We start from the raw sequence: 18,323 nt of genomic DNA, 5'->3' as shown, positions 1-18,323 counted from the left end.
TTGAAATATCCTTTACAAACACTGATGGTCTTGTTGTAAACAATTCATAAAACAGGTAGCACTCACCAAGAAAAAGACATTCAGCTTTTTAAAGTGTTAAACCACCATTTTCAAATCATTGCAACTTGAAAACAAGACAGTTGATTTAAACAAATGGAACATTCATTCAGAAACACATTATAATATGTGTGTGCATATAATGCTGTTTGGTAAATAGAGAATGTTTAATGTGATCGGAAGAAAAGACAAGGTTACGACATCGCAGAAAGTCAACTGAGAGATTGTTTACACAGACAACTAAGCCAAGACATAAAAGCAAAAACATCAAAATCGTAACCAGAAATGCAAAAAGGGATTTTGATTTCTAGCATAAAAGCTTGTAAGGGTTAGTCTGTGAACTTGGATAATGAAGTGCTGCATCTGGGCACCCTTTAACCCAGCACACATTAGTTTTCAGGTAGTGTTTTGTCGTGGTGGGGTCCTAGGGTGACTCTATTCTCCCCTTCATACTCTAGATTATGCAGACCTTAATAGAATGGCCCCCAAATCCCATACTCTTACCATACTGTCAGGAATAACTGTTGCTTCTATAGTTCAATAATGCCCCCCTTTTACATCTCTAACCCTAGGCAGTTAGATAGAGTAATAGACCAAGCTGGAGAAAAACAATACATTTAATCACATATTATAGAGAATATAATGTAATTTTGAAATATTATAACTAATGCCATAAACAAAAAGCAAACAGAATGTGCCTTAGCAAACCATACAACCTGATAGCGCTAGATGTGCAGTTTCAGGAGGCACATAAAGTTGCAGTTAGAGTTGATTCTCTTCTTTGCCAGCTCATTCACTGAACAGGGCCAGACAGGACGGCCTGACTGAATATGGCTGCCGAAATAGAGTTGGTCTTTTTATAATGAAAAGGCAGAGAGAGTGCCATGCCTTTGCAAGCCTCCTTTTATTGTCTGCTCTGTAACCCCTGAATCACCAATAAAAAACTCAGACACAGAGTTAACCTTTATATTTTAGACATTATTGTCCATTATAGGTCGTGACCTCCATAGCCCTGCCCACCTACTGCAAAGGTAATCCTCGAGTGATATAAAAAAAAAGGCTATGGAAAGGCAAAAATAAAAACCCAACAAAATCTAAACTATGCACCGAAATTTTAAATTAAATAAGGAAAATTGTTTTTCTGAAACAAAAAAATACAAAAGATTATTTGCACAAAAATTCACCCCATAAAATAACACCTTTTTACATTTATATAGTACTTTTTTCATTACTCAAAGCACTATATGCAGTGTGAGGGAATCCTCTTCAACCACAACTAATGTGCAGCATCCATCTGGATGATATGACGGCAGCCATTTTGCGCCAGTATGCTCCCCACAGATTAGCTGTTAGAGAGACAGAGAAAGACAATTAGAGACTGGGGATGATTAGGGGGCCACAATAACAAGGACGTGGTGGGCAATTTAGCCTGGACACTGGGGTGCAACTCTTTATGAAGGACACCCAGGGATCTTTAATGACCACAAAGAGTCACAACCACAGCTTTACACCTCATCTGAAGGAAGGTGCCATTTTTACAGCACAGTGTCCCCTATCACTGCACTGGAATCCATAGATAGACCACAAGGTAAGAAGCCCCTACTGGGCTCACCACCAGTTCTGTCAACAGCACCCCTAGCTTTTCCTGGTTGTTCTCTGTATAGTGACAAGTATCCCTGTCAATCACCCCATAAAAGGGGCAAAAAAACAAGCACCCCATAACAGAACATTGTTCGAGGTCTTAGAACAACTGTAATAATAAGGCTGAAGAATCACATTTTTTACTTTTTAAAAAGTAGTGAGCATAATTGTTCATTTAAATAAGCGCACTAGGGGGAAAAAAAAAAAGAATTCTGTAACAAAAATTAGATATAAAAATGTTAGCACAGATACGGCAAAATATGCAGGATGCAGATTTATCTCACAGACACAGTAGTAAGAGTATTAAGGAAAATTATATAATTATGCTCTTTAAAAAAAAAAAAATTCAATGTGCTAAAATAGAAACCATCACAGGATTAGGGTAGAATTACTAAAAAAAAAAACGGTTACTAAAATGTCTCTGCTGCTTTATGTTAAATCAATTTTCTCCACCAGTTTTAATAAGCAGACTACAAGACGCCTGTAGATGAAGGGAGGATAAATATTTTAATTAATGTGAATTCAGAAGAAAGGTTAGGACAGAGAAAATGATGTGTGCGCTGTTAAAAAAAAAATAAAAAAAAATTCAATATTATCATACTAAACGCACTTACATGTGATATGCACTGTATAATTATAGGAATTGTTCCTTTAAGACGAAAGAAACATAAATCTTTTCAGGTATTTTATACACAGTTAATGATATAAAAGTGCTTCATAATGTATTTTTCTAATTTTTTTTTTTTTTAAATGCAACATAAGAGTACCAACAGAAAGACTATTCCATTGCAAGGTCAAGGAAACAAAAGGTTTTGCAACTCAATTGGGTCATTCATGACAAGAAATGAATGAATCGCTATGTTGACTGTAGGTATCAGTTTATCACACACAGAGGTGGCTATCTTTCTTTAAAATTGTTAGAACCGGTTGCACCTCTCTCTGCTGAGGATTTATGTGATGTGAATCAAGGTCTATCTGACAGAGGATGAATTGGGAATAGAACTTCAGAAGGATAGAAAATGAGCACAGCTGGAGACAGAAATGTAATTTTCCTGTTAAATGTACCATAGAAGTGAAAATAAAATTTAATTAGGAATACCATTGCATTCTTTCATTTTTTTTTTCTTTTTGATTAAGAACTAGTATAGGTATACGATTCGTGACCTTTTACACATCTCTATATGTAATCAATCCCTCCTAAAGACCCTACATTTAAAAAAATAAAACATTGCTGGAAGAGAAGCGTACTTCTTAAACGTGATGCTTATTTCAAGCAACTGATGTGACAAAAGTTCAAGAATGACCTACCAGGGAAAACAAAATTCTTGAATCACAAAATTATGGAAATCGGCCTTGTAATGGACTGGCACCATGCCCAAGGTCATTTCCTGTGTTACAGGCAGTGCTGCAAGAATAGGCTTTGGCCACCCGCTACCCTGAATTTGATTAGGCAAGTTTGAGAAGGTGATATTGTTAATTCTAGAAATAAGTCACGGCCGTAGGGGTGGATTAAACTGGATGGATGTATACTTAGAGAAACCGTTTCACGTTTTTGGTGGGTGTTGTGGTGCAGTAGGTATTGCTGTCATCTCACACTTGAGTCCCTAGTTCAATTCCAAGATTCTGTGAATTTAAACCACCTGGCACTTTTCAGGGAATGCTGTAATTTGCAAGTCTCAAGTTGCTGAAATTTTGTCACCTTCTGAAGAATTATTTACACCATCAGAACACGTATTGATAAAGTGAAAGAGGAATGTGTTTATTTTTTGTTGTCAACAACACTTTCTAAATTCAGTGTCTATTTTTTACTAGATTTGTGCAAACTGCTCTTTAATTAAGAATGCAGATAAAGGACGGTATGGTGCTGTGAAAGATCATGTTCTCGGCATATTCATCATTCTTGAATGCATGCCTTAGAAGCAGTGCTTTCTGTGCAAAGCATGAATGTTTACGTAGTGCTTACTGTTTTATATTCTACCAGTAATGGCGCACTGCAAGATAACATGCAGTGAATACTCTTGACTTGTAGTTTTCATCCTCTTTCTCTGTACGTTTAGCATTCGTCTGCTCAGAGGTTGATTCGCTTGCTGCTTCCTGAGCTGCTCTTCTTTTCTCCTCCCTAGCGGCCCGCTTCTTTTCTTCCGTCTGCATCTTTTTGCGTTAAAACTGATCAAGTCAGTTTGTGTTTCAATTACTTAGTATGTTTACTTGAATTTTTCACTTAAGCTGGCACTTAAGTCATCAATCTGCCTCAAGAATGATTTAAGATATGAAGATGTAGGAGAAGTGACGGCGACGGTGGTAGGGAATGAGAACGGCGCCCGGCCTCCCTGCTGGCCGCTGCCAAGAGTTGATTCTACAATAAAATAAAATAAAAATAAAAAGAGGAATAACCTTGGAGGTCAATCAACACCCCAAAAGCGGACAGTAAACGTCACGTTGTATATGTGTACCGATTTTCAGATCAAAAGGTCAAATGATTTTCCAGCTACAGGTGATTTAAAATCCTGGACAGACAAACGAACAGCCACGGTAGCGCATTATATAAAAAGAAAGGAATATGTCATGTCACTGCAGATATAGAGTGGCACTAATTTACAACCAATGTTAGAATCTCTAAATTGTGCTGCAAGTTACTACAGGGTGAGGCATAAAGATCTCCCACATTTTGAAGGGGTATAAAAAAATTTAAAAAGCTATCTTAAATTTTTTTTATATATATTTCTAAAAAGTACATTAAAAATAGTTTTGTTTTAATGGGTTTTAAAAATCATATCAGACAAATGGCAGCCATTGTTGGCAATACATTGTTGAAAGATGTTCCAGGAAGCACTCCATCACTCTCTGGGTCATCTCAATCAGAATGGTGTCGATTTCCTGTCTGATCCTTTCCTTCAAACCCTCAAGAGATCGAGGACAATGTTAGAAAACATTTTCCTTTGGGTATTCATGGCTTAAATCCACGTCTTTCCTTAAAGAGATCAAAAGCCCAGGTGAACATTTCCCTTGACACTCGGAGCAAATGTCGTGCTGTGTGAGCTGTGGCCCCATCCTGTTGAAACCACACATGTTCTTTATCCACATCATCCAGTTTGGGGAGCAGAAAGATTTCAACGTACCGGTCAGAGGTCACAGCTACTGTCGCACCACCTTCCTGAAATAAGTACGGGCCGATCACACGAAAAGTCGGCAACTGCACACCAAAGAGTTATGCGAGGAGAGCGGAGCGGTAGTTTGTGGAGTTCTTGAGGATTATGTTCATCCCAGTAGTGAAAATTCTGATTGTTTACAGGTCCACTGATATGGAAGTGAGCCTCATCGTTACTCAGAAGAACAGCTGCAGCGGGAACCTGTTCAAGAATTTATGCACTTAGGGCTCTGCGGTTGGCATGATCTCTCTCACTTAATTCTTGAGCCAACATCATTTTATAAGGATGCAGTTTAAAATCGGCATGCAGAATCCTCCTCAAACTCTGACTTGATATCCCCAGTGCCATGGCATGCTTACGAGCAGAATGCCTTGGCGATTGCTGAATGGATGCTCTTACTGCTTCCACTGCTTCCACATTTTTTGGCGTTCAATTGTTCCTAGGTGTGCCTAGTGATTTGTTTTCAGTGTGGACCCAGTTGTCAGAAGGACAGAAATCCATAGCAGAATCATTTTCTGATCTCGTACAGATGCATTTCAACCAAACAGGAGGCGTGCACAGAATGTTCTTTGTGCCGTTATCATAGAATGGCTGTTCTCATAATACACTTGAACAACAAAGCCCCCATGTTCACCAGTCCAGCTCATGATGGGTACTGAAAATGGTAGAGCCTAACCTACCCCACCCTCTCTACCCAAACTACAGTTCTCCCTCGAAATGTGGGAGATCTTTATGCCCCACCCTGTATAAGTTGTGGGCTATTACTTATGTTGGGGAAGGTCCATGCCAACAAGTCCAACTGTTCCAATTCTACACAGTCATCATCAAGTACATTCTGACCTCATCTATGACTATCTGGTTTGGTTCTGCCTCTGTTCAGGCTAAGGCCAATCTGCAGCACATCATCACAGCCTGTGAGAAGATCATAGGCCATAACTTAGCACACGATCAAGCATATAAATGTTTTTGGTTTGTTGAACTGAAAGATTCACTTCTGCAGATGTAAAGACCTGATTTACTAGAATCAAGCTTCTGCATCATCCTTTTCTTGGGTCCAGGATAAGGAAGCGGGCCACAAAGATCATTGCTGATAAACCTCACTCAGGGCATCATCTGACCTCCATTTCGCAAATGTGTTTGTGCAGTGAAAGCTAAAACAACACGTCAACCTAAACAGTGCAGTTATTCTGATTGACCAGGGCTGAGCTTCTACTCCGTATCTATGTAGACCTGCACAATAGACTGCCTGGACACTTTAATCCTACTATCTCTTTATTTATTTATTTCTTTTGTATTGCCCTTGTATACTGAAACATATTTTAACATTTTATATTTTATCTTCTTCTATCTTTTGTATTATGTGTTATCCTTGTATGTTATATCAATTGCTAACACGCATTAGTGTATCTGGCTAATAAAGTGAATTCTGATTCTGTTGAGCAATAGAGCTGGCTAATAAAGATGGGGCAGTGGGGAGAAGGACAGATGAAATGAGAACGTAGCATTTCATGTATTGCTAAATGCAAGGCTTGCAGTACGAGGAAGATGGGAGGGAGATAACACGTATGATTAGCTATACTGACATCTTTATATTCTGGGGTATTTTGCTGTAGCAGAGGAACATCCTAAAAATGCAGTGAGTCGTCCTATAGACATTAACTAATCACAAGGTTTAATAATTGCATTAGACCTATGGCGAGCGGCTGGGGGGCGGTACCCAGCCGGGACACCCAGAAGAGGGATTACGCCTCCTCAGGACCTCAAGTGGGCAGCTGCCCTGGTTGGTATGAGGACCACAGGAACAGAGCATGGAAGCTCAACCCTATAGGGGCCCGAGAGGCCTGGACTTTGGGGGTTGAGAGTACAGGAGTACTGGGTTGTGTGCTGTGTCACTGTGTAAATATGAATAAACGTGTGTTGGGTGTTAAAACTACGGTGTCTGTGTGTGTCCAGGCCAGCTTCCACAGACCTAATAAAACTGCTATGTAGGTTTCAAAGTGCTTTGTTTTGTTGAACTGACAGCTTCACTTCTGCAGATGTAAAGACCCAATTTACCAGAACTGAGCTTCTGCATCATTCTTCACTTGCATCGCTGCAAGGGCACGCTGATACAGATCTACAACATTCTGGCATATTTTCTCCAGTGAGATACTATACATCCCATTGAGTATTTAAAAATTCATTCAGAGTTAGGCAGTCAGTCAGCAATGATTAGACTAGTCAGCCTATATTTGGGATGTGCTAGGAAAACCAGAGTATCCAGAGAATAATACACATATATACAGTATAAAAACTACATTTTATACATTAGTATAAATTAACAATTTGAAAGCATCTATTACAAGAGAATGCGGTGGGCTGGCGCCCTGCCCGGGGTTTGTTTCCTGCCTTGCGCCCTGTGTTGGCTGGGATTGGCTCCAGCAGACCCCGGTGACCCTGTAGTTAGGACATAGTGGGTTGAATGATGGATAGATTACAAGAGAAAAGTACAGTTCCACTATTGTCAACGTTATCAAGGAAAAAACAATTTAGTTTTACTAAGAAGCTTACACATAGCCAGAATAAAAACATGCACCCTTTTTAGACCGTCCAATCAAGCTGGCACTAGTCCACTGAGTCTCAAACATAAGCCGTGTATCTCATTACAAAATCAAATTAAATAAGGAAAATACGGGCACCTATTACATGACAGTTTGATCTCATATACTGTGAAGATAAAGATCATCAACTGTAAGCGTAAAAATATGACTAATCTGAATAATCTAATAATGTTAAGACATTTATTAAAGAGAAAGCATAGCTGGGGTCTCAGCATTTATTGCAAATAGTTAGCCAATAAAAGGTGTCATTTTGCTTGACTTCTCACTTCATTCATAATGGCTAAAACAGTACAATACCCTAGTATTGCAAATCATCCCATTTCATGTATGGGATTTAGAACACGGGTGTCAAACTTCAGGTCCGGAGGGCCGCAGTGGGTGCAGGTTTTCTTTCTATCCTTTGTCCTAATCAGTGTCCAGTTTTTATTGCTAATTAACTTCTCTTCCCTCTATTTTAATAGCCATGTTTTTAAGGATTGAGTCTTCTGAATTGATTCTTTTCTTCATTAAATGACAGCCAAACAGAAATGAGACATGAAATGAGCCAACAGATGACCAGTAAATTGGGGCTTCCAACTCCAACCAGTTCCTTAAAGAGACGCTGATTCTTGCTGTTAATTAAACCCGTTATTCAATTCCTTGGCTTGTTGCTGCTCTCTTTTTGCCACAGCAGACATTTCCAAAACTGTTGATATTCTGTTTTTTTTCTAAGAACTCCTAAAATGTTTTGGTAACCTGAGGGATCAACCTTACTGAGACCTTCATCTTTATTTTCAGATTTTGTTTGATGGGTACAGGTGAGCTGGTCATGTCCTGCTTGTTTTATGTCTCATTACTGTCCGGCTGCTAATTAAGCAAAAAAACAACTAAGGAGCCCGAGTCAAGCTAATTAAAGCTAAGGCTAAAGAAGTTAATTAGCCTCAAAAACTAGTCACGAATTAAGAAGATGGTTAGAATGAAAACCTGCAGCCACTGCGGCCCTCCAGGACTGGAGTTCGACACCCCTGGTTTAGAGTGTCGTGGTAATGTATACTGTACTCAGGTGAGCAAAAAGTTAAATAGTTTACAACTGTAAAAACGTGAAAAAGCATGACAGTTAAAAGTAAATAATGTCCACAGAGTGCCGACTGTCAAGGCAAATAAAAAAAAACAGCATACATACCTTGTCTGCATCCACCTTGCCCTTGACAAACTCAGCTCTCCAAAACTGCAAGGCCTGCTCCAAGGTTAAACCAATGCCCTTGAGGAAGAGGCCATACTGCATTCGTCCTCCATGGCGGAGATGGTGGTTTTCTCGCAGAGCCTTATGCAGGTTGCGCATGCAAAGAGGAAAGGACTTCAAGGAAAGCTGGGAACAAAACAGAACAAAGAAAGTGAGCCTTTTATCCAAAAGAAAGAAAACGAAAGAAGAGGCAACATAAATTCCACTCCATTAGAAAATTACCGCTGACTGTTTCATGGCACATGACAGCTTGCAAAATTCATCTCTGTGGCCTATGCTGGAAATCTGTCAAAATGTTAAGGGTTCAATCACAAGCTGCCGAAAGCTGTCACTGTGACTGCTGCATTCGGCTGCTAAAAGATACTGACACAAAGTGAGAGGTTTACATGTCAGCCAGGAGCTACCAGATTCTACTGAGGGCCAGTAAAACATGATTAATGGGATTTTTTTTCCAAGATAAAACCAACCCTGGGACTCTGTGCAATTTTTTTTTTTATATACAGTAGTAGAGTTGTAATAAAATAAGTGCCAGTCATCTTTTCAAATATGTTTGTCAACTGAACTCAGTCTTCCTTAATTTCTAAAGCAAAGAGATAAAAGAATGAAATAACAAATGTATGCTCTTCATGGTACAAAGATCACCATCACATTTGCCTGTACCTGTGACTTTTTCATAAATTTATTTATGGGTATTTGTGTTAAACTAACAGTTTGTGGCCTGTTCTAAAATGTTTACTGTTGTCCTTAGGTTTCAGGTTTGTATTGACATTTCATTAATAAGAGGTTTCATGCAATAATACAAAGTGAGAGTACACTATTCATATTATCTGTAAATGAACAACAAGTGAGCCTGGGACCACAAATAGATCAGTGCTGATTATCCCATTTCTTTTCCGAATGACATGCTATAATAGTATTTTCATTACAAAATCTACCAGTTTTAGATGTGAAAGAACACCATGATGGACTTGGTAAAGAGCTGATTAGTGTAGAACATTCTTATCCAGTAACGAGGACAAAGACCTGGTCCAGGTTGATAAGTACAGAAATAAGTCTTTGTGTGTTAAATCAAGAATAATGTTGTCATGAAGTCACACGCCAAATCAAATAAATATCCACAGAGTGAGGCATAAGGATAGAAAAAGATGCGTAGAGACCCTGGCTGATATGGAGGAGGCCTTCATGTTTGCCTGCAGACAGAGATGCAAATAAAACGGTAGCATCAAGTTGTTCCTTCAAGTATCCTGCTCTTTTATAGGGACATTATCTCAAATCCATAAGGCATTTGCCGAAGCACCCAAGGATGGGTGAGATCAGGTCTTGCAGCCTAGTCCTAAAACTCTATGGACAGAAAACTTGGGTGCAATATGCCCAGTGACAAGGTGTGCAATATCTTGAGGAGGCCTAATTGAAGGACCATATAGGCCTGAAGATGATGCATGATTAATCAAATTTGAAAGGGAAAATGAATAATGTGTGCACTCGGTAATGGCAGCTCCATAATTTCAGTTTTGGCTGGAGCCATTTTATTGACGGCCAGTAAGTAATGGATATGTAATGGGTTACAGTCCATTTAAATAGTTTTCCTTGGCAAGCAAACAATGACAACAAGGAATTTACTATGTCACTTTACATTTTAATAAACTGGCAGGTGTTATTTTTTTGTTTCTGTACACAAATTAATATAATGATATAATTGTCACTGTCCTGATCATAGGCATTATCAACGGCAGCAGGAAACAACTGTGCTAGGCCATACTTGACCTCTCTGCATCTGAGTGGCATATGGCTGAAATTATGCTAATTTGTTCCGCTGCACACAAGTGGAGCAAGGCCTTTATTTCATAGATATTATTTAAGGTTCTTTTTTTTTTTTATTCCATTTACTTTTTGAATCACAGACATGAAAAATTAGAATTAAATTATTTGGATCCCAGCAATGGCATGGCAATGTAGTGGGCGACAGCGGCTGCCTGCGGAGGAGAGAATGAAAACAAAACTGAGTGCCATTATGAACAAAGCTACACATCCTCTCTCTGGCACACTAACACTGAGGACTTTCAGTTAAAAATTATTCAGAATAAACATGTCAAGAAATGCTATGGGGCTGCTTCACACCAACAGCAGAACGCCTGTATAACACCTCAGTGTGACTGTGTTTGCACTTTGTATCTTTAGCCAAGTTACATTTTCTTTCTTTATCATCATTGTGGTTTGTTTTTGAGAGGGTGATTGTTGTTTGTCATTATTTATTTATCTACTTACTTGTTCAGCTGCTGTAAAAAAGCAAACTATCCCATGGGGACAAATAAAGTACTATCAGTCTGCCTATTTATTTAACTATCTGCATTATAAACAATAATTTTCCACCATGTGAGAAAGCAATAATCAGCTGAATGAGTCCATCAATTCAGCCTAAATAAATGATTAGCATTTTCAAGACTATTACTAGCTTGATTCAGGCAACATAAGATGAAAACAGACATGGCCTTTACACATGATTTCACAATGGTAAAATCCAGAGTCCAGTAATCACATGTAAACTGTAGGAGTAACAAAGAATTATAGACAAGATTTTTAGGTTATATTCTCATAGGGAATGAAACTTTCTCAGATTTGCCTGATCGACTTGGGGGTCGCTCAGTGGATCTTAACAGGATCTAGTGTAAAGCCAAAACCAACACTGGACAGGATGCCAGAGCAATACATAGCCCACTTATGCATGTATCCACACGCACACAATGACAGTTTGTTCTAACTGTACACACACAGCAATCAGCCACAGGATGAAATGCAGACAGTGGTGCTAATGCACTGCATTTGTCAGCTAAATAATCTGTTGGAAGACTTGCATACATGGTTTACCCTTCATCTCACTTTATCTGGAAGAATTAACACTATCAAGATGAATATCCTTCCTAAGCTACTTTTTCTATTTCAAAACATTACAATATACATCAATAAATTATTTTTTAAGAAGTTAGATTCAATCATTATTTGGAATTCAAAACATCCACGTATCCAAAGGGCAACCCTACAAAGATTTAAGGCAGAAGGTGGCATGGCTCTACCTAATTTCCAATTTTATTACTGGGCAGCAAACATACATTGACACAAATAGAAGGCTTGGTCCGCAATAGAAATAAAATCCTGCAGCACTTCTTGATTGTCAATATGCTGACAATCCGAACGTGCTTCATTCACTCAGAATATGCAACCAATGCAGGAAGTACTTCACGATGGAGAAGCTTTTATCTGTGGCACCTCTGCACGAGAACCACTTTTTTCCACCCTCACAAATGTACACAGTTTTTAATCTATGGAAAACGTTCAGGATTAATTCTGTACATAGACAGCATCTTTGCATCCTATGAACAGTTAAACTCCAAATTTAACTTTTCAGCAACACATTTCTTTCATTACCTCCAAATTAGAAACTTTGTTAAACAAAACCTGGACAATTTTCGTCACCTCTCACCAACCTCTATTCCAGAAAAAATATTGCTCAGTCTCGAGGACTCAGACAGCATTTCTGTAAAATATCAAAACCTTTCAAAGTTCCCAGAGTACAGTGGGAAAAAAATTACTTAACATTTCAGAAAAAAGTGGAAGGCACCCACGCGCAAGGTATACAATTATTCAACTTAAAATGATATATTGAGCACATCTGTCTCATTTAAAATTGTCCAAAATGTTTCCAGGGCAAGATCCAACCTGCGAACGTTGCACTTGAGCTCTAGCCTCACCGGGCCACATGTTTTGGGCCTGCACCAAATTAACATAATTCTGGACCAAAATCTTTAGATCCTTTTCAGACAGCCTCGGTGTCACAATCCTTCCTAACCTATTAACAGCTGTGCTTGGTGGGCTCACAGAGGGGCTTAAAGTGGAGAAGGACAAACAACCTGGAATTGCCTTTACTACACTACTGGCACGTAGACATGTCTTGCTCAACTGGAAGAATCCTAACTCTCCTATTCTAAGTCAGTGGGTAACTGATGTTCTAGATTATCTGAAACTGGAAAAAAATCAAATTCTCACTTAGAGGATCTGTACAAAACCTGGCAGGATCTGATCAATAACATTTTAGAATAAGCATTTAGATTGAGGGAGTGGATTGTCTTCCCTTTTTTATTCTATTTATTTTTATTGATTTACTTATTTCTTCCTACTATTAAAGTTTTATCCTGTTGGCCTAGCTCTCTTTCTTCGGGGTGGGGTTCGATTTGTTTCAAACCTAGTTTTGTAAAACTTGACTTGGTTGTACAGAATGTTATTTGATTTTAATAAATTCAATAAAATTAAAAAAAAAAAAGAATCTGTTGGCTGAAAGTCCTCAGTGCTAGTGTGTCACAGAGAAGATGTGTAGCATTGTGTAGCATTATTTCATAATCAGTTTTGTCTTCATTGTTTCAGGCAGCAGAGCTAACCCACTGCATTGCCATGCCATTCCTTTGGTGTAAAACATTGACTTAAATCTTGCATGTGTGTGATTTAAAGAGTAAATAGTATTTAAAGTTTTCCTCATTCTATCTATAAAATAAAGGCCTCACTCAATTTGATTGCAGCGGAACAAATATGCAGAATTTCAGCCATATGCCATCAGACACGTATAGGGCAAGGTATGACCTGGCACAGTTGTTTTTCTGCTGACGTTGATAATGCCTATGATTAGAACACTGACAAAAACTAAAGTCTGCACAGTTGGCTAAGAGCAAATGCACCATTGGACACCCGGTCACCACTAAGGAAAAATGAAAACTGTTTTTGTATTTCAAAGCGCACAAAAAATGCAGACAGCTAAAGTCAGGGCTTGCTGCAGGCTCTAGAAGAGGGCAACAAAGTACAGGCTGGGTTGAAAAAGATTCTGCTTTATTATGCAAGTTAACAGCTTTATACTAACAGATGAAAAAAGATCTATCACCTTTAAAGTAGAAATTTGTCAATAACTGGAAACAAAATGGTCAACTGGTTTTCTAAACACATGAGAATGTGCTCGTTTCTCATTTCCAATTATTGTAACAGGCATTAGTACATTTTTGAATAGAGTTGCAGCTTTACAGACCTAATTCCAAAACAGAATAATAATTTTGATTCTCTTTTAAATAGTAGTAATCTCATACAGCCAAATTCACTGTGAGCTACTCACCTAATGCCTACTACTCCCAGCCCCCATGGGGAAGTCACAAACAGTTGAAATAAAGAAACATAATGATAGGAGCATTACAATTCTACATAATGTAGTCCATGATAACTGTCCCAAAATCATGCTGTTTTTGATTATTCATTAGGCCGTATTCATTGTAAATTCTGTACATGTAACAGGGCACAAAAACAACAGAATCTCAAAGTTAATACATGCTTGCTGGCCATTCCATAATCGTTTAAAGGTAGCAGTAATAATACTATACAACAGCGGGGCCTACTGTAGCAGCATTGGCCACAGGGTCCATTTTGAATACTCACTCAATACTCACCATTGGTCCAGATGACATACCTGTGGAAGCATGGAGGTGTCTAGAAGAGATGGCAGATTGTTTAATGGAATCGTGGAAAGTGAGAGGATGCCTGAGGAATGGAGAAGAACTGTACTGGTGCCGATGTTTAAGAATAAGGGGGATGAGCAGGACTGCAGTAACTACAGGGGAATAAAACTGATGAGCCACAGCATGATGTTATGGGAAAGAGTAGTGGAAGCTCGGTTAAAAAGTGAGGTGATGATAAGCGAGCAGCAGTGTGGTTTCATGCCAAGAAAGAGCACCACAGACATGATGTTTGATCTAAGGATGTTGAAGGAGAAGTTTAGAGAAGGCCCAAGGAGTTGCATTGCATTTTGTGGATCTGGAAAAGGCATATAAGAGGGTGCCTCGAGAGGAGTTGTGGTATTGTAGGAGGAAGTCGGGAGTGGCAGAGAAGTATGTAAGAGTTGCACAAGATATGTACGAGGAAAGTGTGACAGTGGTGAGGTCTGCAGTAGGAGTGACGGAGGTGGGATTACATCAGGGATCGGCTCTGAGTCCTTTCTTATTGGCAATGGTGATGGACAGGTTGACAGACGAGATTAGAGAGGAGTCTCCGTGGACTGTGATGGTTGCTGATGACATTGTTATCTGTAGCGAGAGTCGGGAGCAGGTTGAGGAGACCCTGGAGAGATGGAGATATGCTCTGGAGAGGAGAGGAATGAAGGTCAGTAGGTCCACCAAGACACAATACGTGTGTGTGAATGAGAGGGCGGTCAGTGGAGTGGTGAGGATGGTGAGGGAGTGGAGCTGGCGAAAGTGGATGAGTTTAAATACTTGGGATCAACAGTACAGAGTAACAGGGATTGTGGAAGAGAAGTGAAAAAGAGAGTGCAGGCAAGGTGGAGATAAGTGTCAGGAGTGATTTATGACAGACGGGAATCAGCAAGAGTGAAACGGAAGGTCTACAGGACGGTAGTGAGACCAGCTGTGTTATATGGGTTGGAGACGGTGGCACTGACCAGAAAGCAGGAGGCAGAGCTGGAGGTGGCAGAGTTAAAGATGCTAAGATTTGCATTGGGTGTGACGAGGATGGATAGGATTAGAAATGAGGACATTAGAGGGTCAGCTCAGGATGGACGGCTGGGAGACAAAGTCAGAGAGGTGAGATTGCGTTGGTTTGGACATGTGCAGAGGAGAGATGCTGAGTATATTGGGAGTATATTGGGAGAAGGGTGTTAAGAATAGTGCTGTCAGGCAAGAGGAGAAGAGAAAGGCCTAAGAGAAGGTTAATGAATGTGATGATAGAGGACATGCAGGTGATGGGTGTGACAGAGCAAGATGACGAGGACAGGAAGATATGGAAGATGATGATCCACTGTGGCAACCCCTAACGGGAGAAGCCAAAAGAAGATGACGAGTCATATTCACAATGGGGCCAATTTACAGTCACCAATTACCCAAGCCTCAGCAGGGCCAGACATGATTTTCTAACTTGCTAAAAAGTAGTGAACAGAGGCGAAATCTGCCGCTAAAAAGACTCCGCCCACAGCATTTCTTCCTTAAAACCCAAACCCAGTTTCCTCTGTCTGTGCACTTTAATCATTCAGGGATGCTGTATTCCATTTCTACTCGTGTATTAGACAAATATGTGAAATAACTATGGGGAGAGAGAGAAAAACTGAAAGAACAAAAAAAGGTAAAATTGCTGTAATCAATTCAAGAGCTCAGTATCTGAAGCTTAATGAATCATTTATATATCTCTCTGTCATGTTGACTATTACATCACTACATGCCATAACAGCAGTAAATAGTGTTTACAGAATATTGTGGTCAGTATATAGAATATATATATATATATATATATACCATGTGTTAAAACACTATGACCATATTCAAGTATGGCATGTTTAGCATTTCTAAATAATTTAACAACAGTGCAGTTCTTTTCACCTTCTTTTAACCGGGTGATATAGCACACCATTTAGTTCATCCATCCATTTTCTTAACCTGCTTTTCCAGGGCAGGGTCGTGGGACAGCTGGAGTTGTCCCAGCCATCACTGGGTGTAACGTATGAACAACAACCGGACAGGGCCAAAGTCACACAATTTAGCTCCAAAGTATATTTCATACTTATCTTTTCACAGACGAAGCTGCCATTTCCTTCAATTTCACGACGACTGCAGAAGTATTGTAAGTGACAGCGACAAGACACCACACAGAGTCGGTGACAATGCATCATTCACTTTTACCACTAGCCTACTAATATCTTTGAAAGCCAAAGTATAATCTGCTTATACAGAAAGACCTTTCTTCTATGTTTATTTTTAACACATGTAAAGTGCTCTCCACACACACGACACTCATTTCTATGTTTAACAGACGTCTTTTTAGAAAACATTTCAGCCATAAAAGGTTGGCTCCTCCTCCTCCTGACTACAGGCTTGCCATCTGTTGGACTGGGTTAATAAGATCACCATTACTCATTTCTGTTTAAATCTCCGCCCCTACTCTAAGCTCCACCTTCATGAGGCATTGGTTTGATTTAGAAATTTCAAACCGAGTGAAGTGTCTGATTGCTGCCGCCCACTTATAAGTCAGATTCACTCACGGTTGTCTCCAGATGTATGCTTTAAACCTCTGGATCTGAGAGGCTACAATTACCTTGATCCTTTCATAGTAAAGCACACAGTCACAACTTTCTCTGTCGAGGCTGCTAACAAAATAGCACATTAGGCATTCTACTCCACTCTGATGAGAGCTTCCTTTCCCACCGTAAAGTTTACATTTGTTCACCTAATAGAATGACCCAAAGACAAAGGAACATACAGTGTACACTGAAGTAAATTCTGTAGTAGAAAGAGATAAAAATTAGCTAATAACTAAGTTACAGAATGGTAGCTAATAATATACAATACACCTCACTGAATATGTAGATCAGCTGTGTTCAGTCTCAGTTCACTGTAACCAATTTCTTAATCAGAGGCCATTTAATTTAATTTTTTAGATTAACTTGTTTTGAATTATGTTCTCACTTATTAGCTTCACTTCTTAGGAAGACTTAAAATAAAATATCAGGCCCTGTTTCCCAACAGCAAAAAAAAAAAAAAGGTATTAACTTTTAGGGTATTCTGTTCATATGATTTTACTAATTATCACTATAATAAAATATATTTTCTAAAATATGGGTACATTTTACAGACCTGGTAAGTAGGTATAATTCAGAGTTTACTGTCCACCCAAGGATTTATATTACTGTAAAATTCTGCTCCTTATATTTAAAGGTCATTTTGTTACAACACTATAAATCAAGGGCAGTGGCGCAGTGGGCATCGCTGCTGCCTTACAGTTAGGAGACCTGGGTTCGCTTCCCGGGTCCCTCCCAGCATGGAGTTTGCATGTTCTCCCCGTGACTGTGTGGGTTTCCTCCCACAGTCCAAAGACATGCAGGTTAGGTGCATTGGCGATCCTAAATTGTCCCTGGTGTATGTGTGTGTGTGTGTGTGTGTGTGTGTGCCCTGCGGTGGGCTGGCGTCCTGCCCGGGATTTGTTCCTGCCTTGCGCCCTGGGCTGGCTGGGATTGGCTCCAGCAGACCCCCATGACCCTGGTTAGGATATAGCAGGTTGGAAACTGACTGACTGACTATAAATCAATATTAAACAAACATGTTAATTCAGTGTATATAAAGACAACAATCCTAATGTGCATATTAATTAAAGCGATTAATTCTTGAATAGAAGTTATTGAACAAAAAGCTAATAGTTCAGCTCAAAGAATGTGTAAGATTCATTTTTTTTAAAGGCGAAACATGATTAAACTTTGCCTTTCGAGACTGAGACTGACTGTGCCATAAAATGCAGAAACAAGTAAGTCAGAAACTATTTACACCAAGAATTCAATAAAAGATTTAAACTAGTTCCTGATTAACCATTTACTGTTTATAGTAAAAACCCATAGACGGCACAAACTCTAAGGCTGGAAGTGATCTCTACCCATGTAATCAGGGTGAACAAATCCAGTTACATGTGATGAAGTAGTCAGCAGCATGAACGAAAAAAAAAAAAAAAATCAGTAAAGCTTATAGTCAACAGATTCCCAGTTATAGGCCACCATTAAAAAGGACAGTAAGTGGGAGTGAATATAATGCACATTAGTGAAGGGCAAAAGTAGTAATACCAGAAGAAACCTGCTTG

General features: G+C 39.3%; 1 protein-coding gene across 1 annotated transcript in view; it reads right to left on the bottom strand.

Annotated features, from left to right (window-relative positions):
- prim2 (DNA primase subunit 2) overlaps positions 1-18,323 on the bottom strand; it is a 438,807-nt gene that overhangs the window by 146,051 nt on the left and 274,433 nt on the right. Inside the window, exon 10 of the mRNA XM_039738199.1 lies at positions 8,610-8,795. Coding sequence (XP_039594133.1) covers positions 8,610-8,795 — 186 coding nt within the window. The remainder of the gene's footprint in view (positions 1-8,609; positions 8,796-18,323) is intronic.

This window comes from Polypterus senegalus, chromosome 16, assembly GCF_016835505.1.
Source record: "Polypterus senegalus isolate Bchr_013 chromosome 16, ASM1683550v1, whole genome shotgun sequence".
Lineage (NCBI taxonomy): Eukaryota > Metazoa > Chordata > Cladistia > Polypteriformes > Polypteridae > Polypterus > Polypterus senegalus.
Note: the sequence above shows the minus strand (reverse complement) of the source record. Positions and strands in the feature narration are given on the sequence as shown.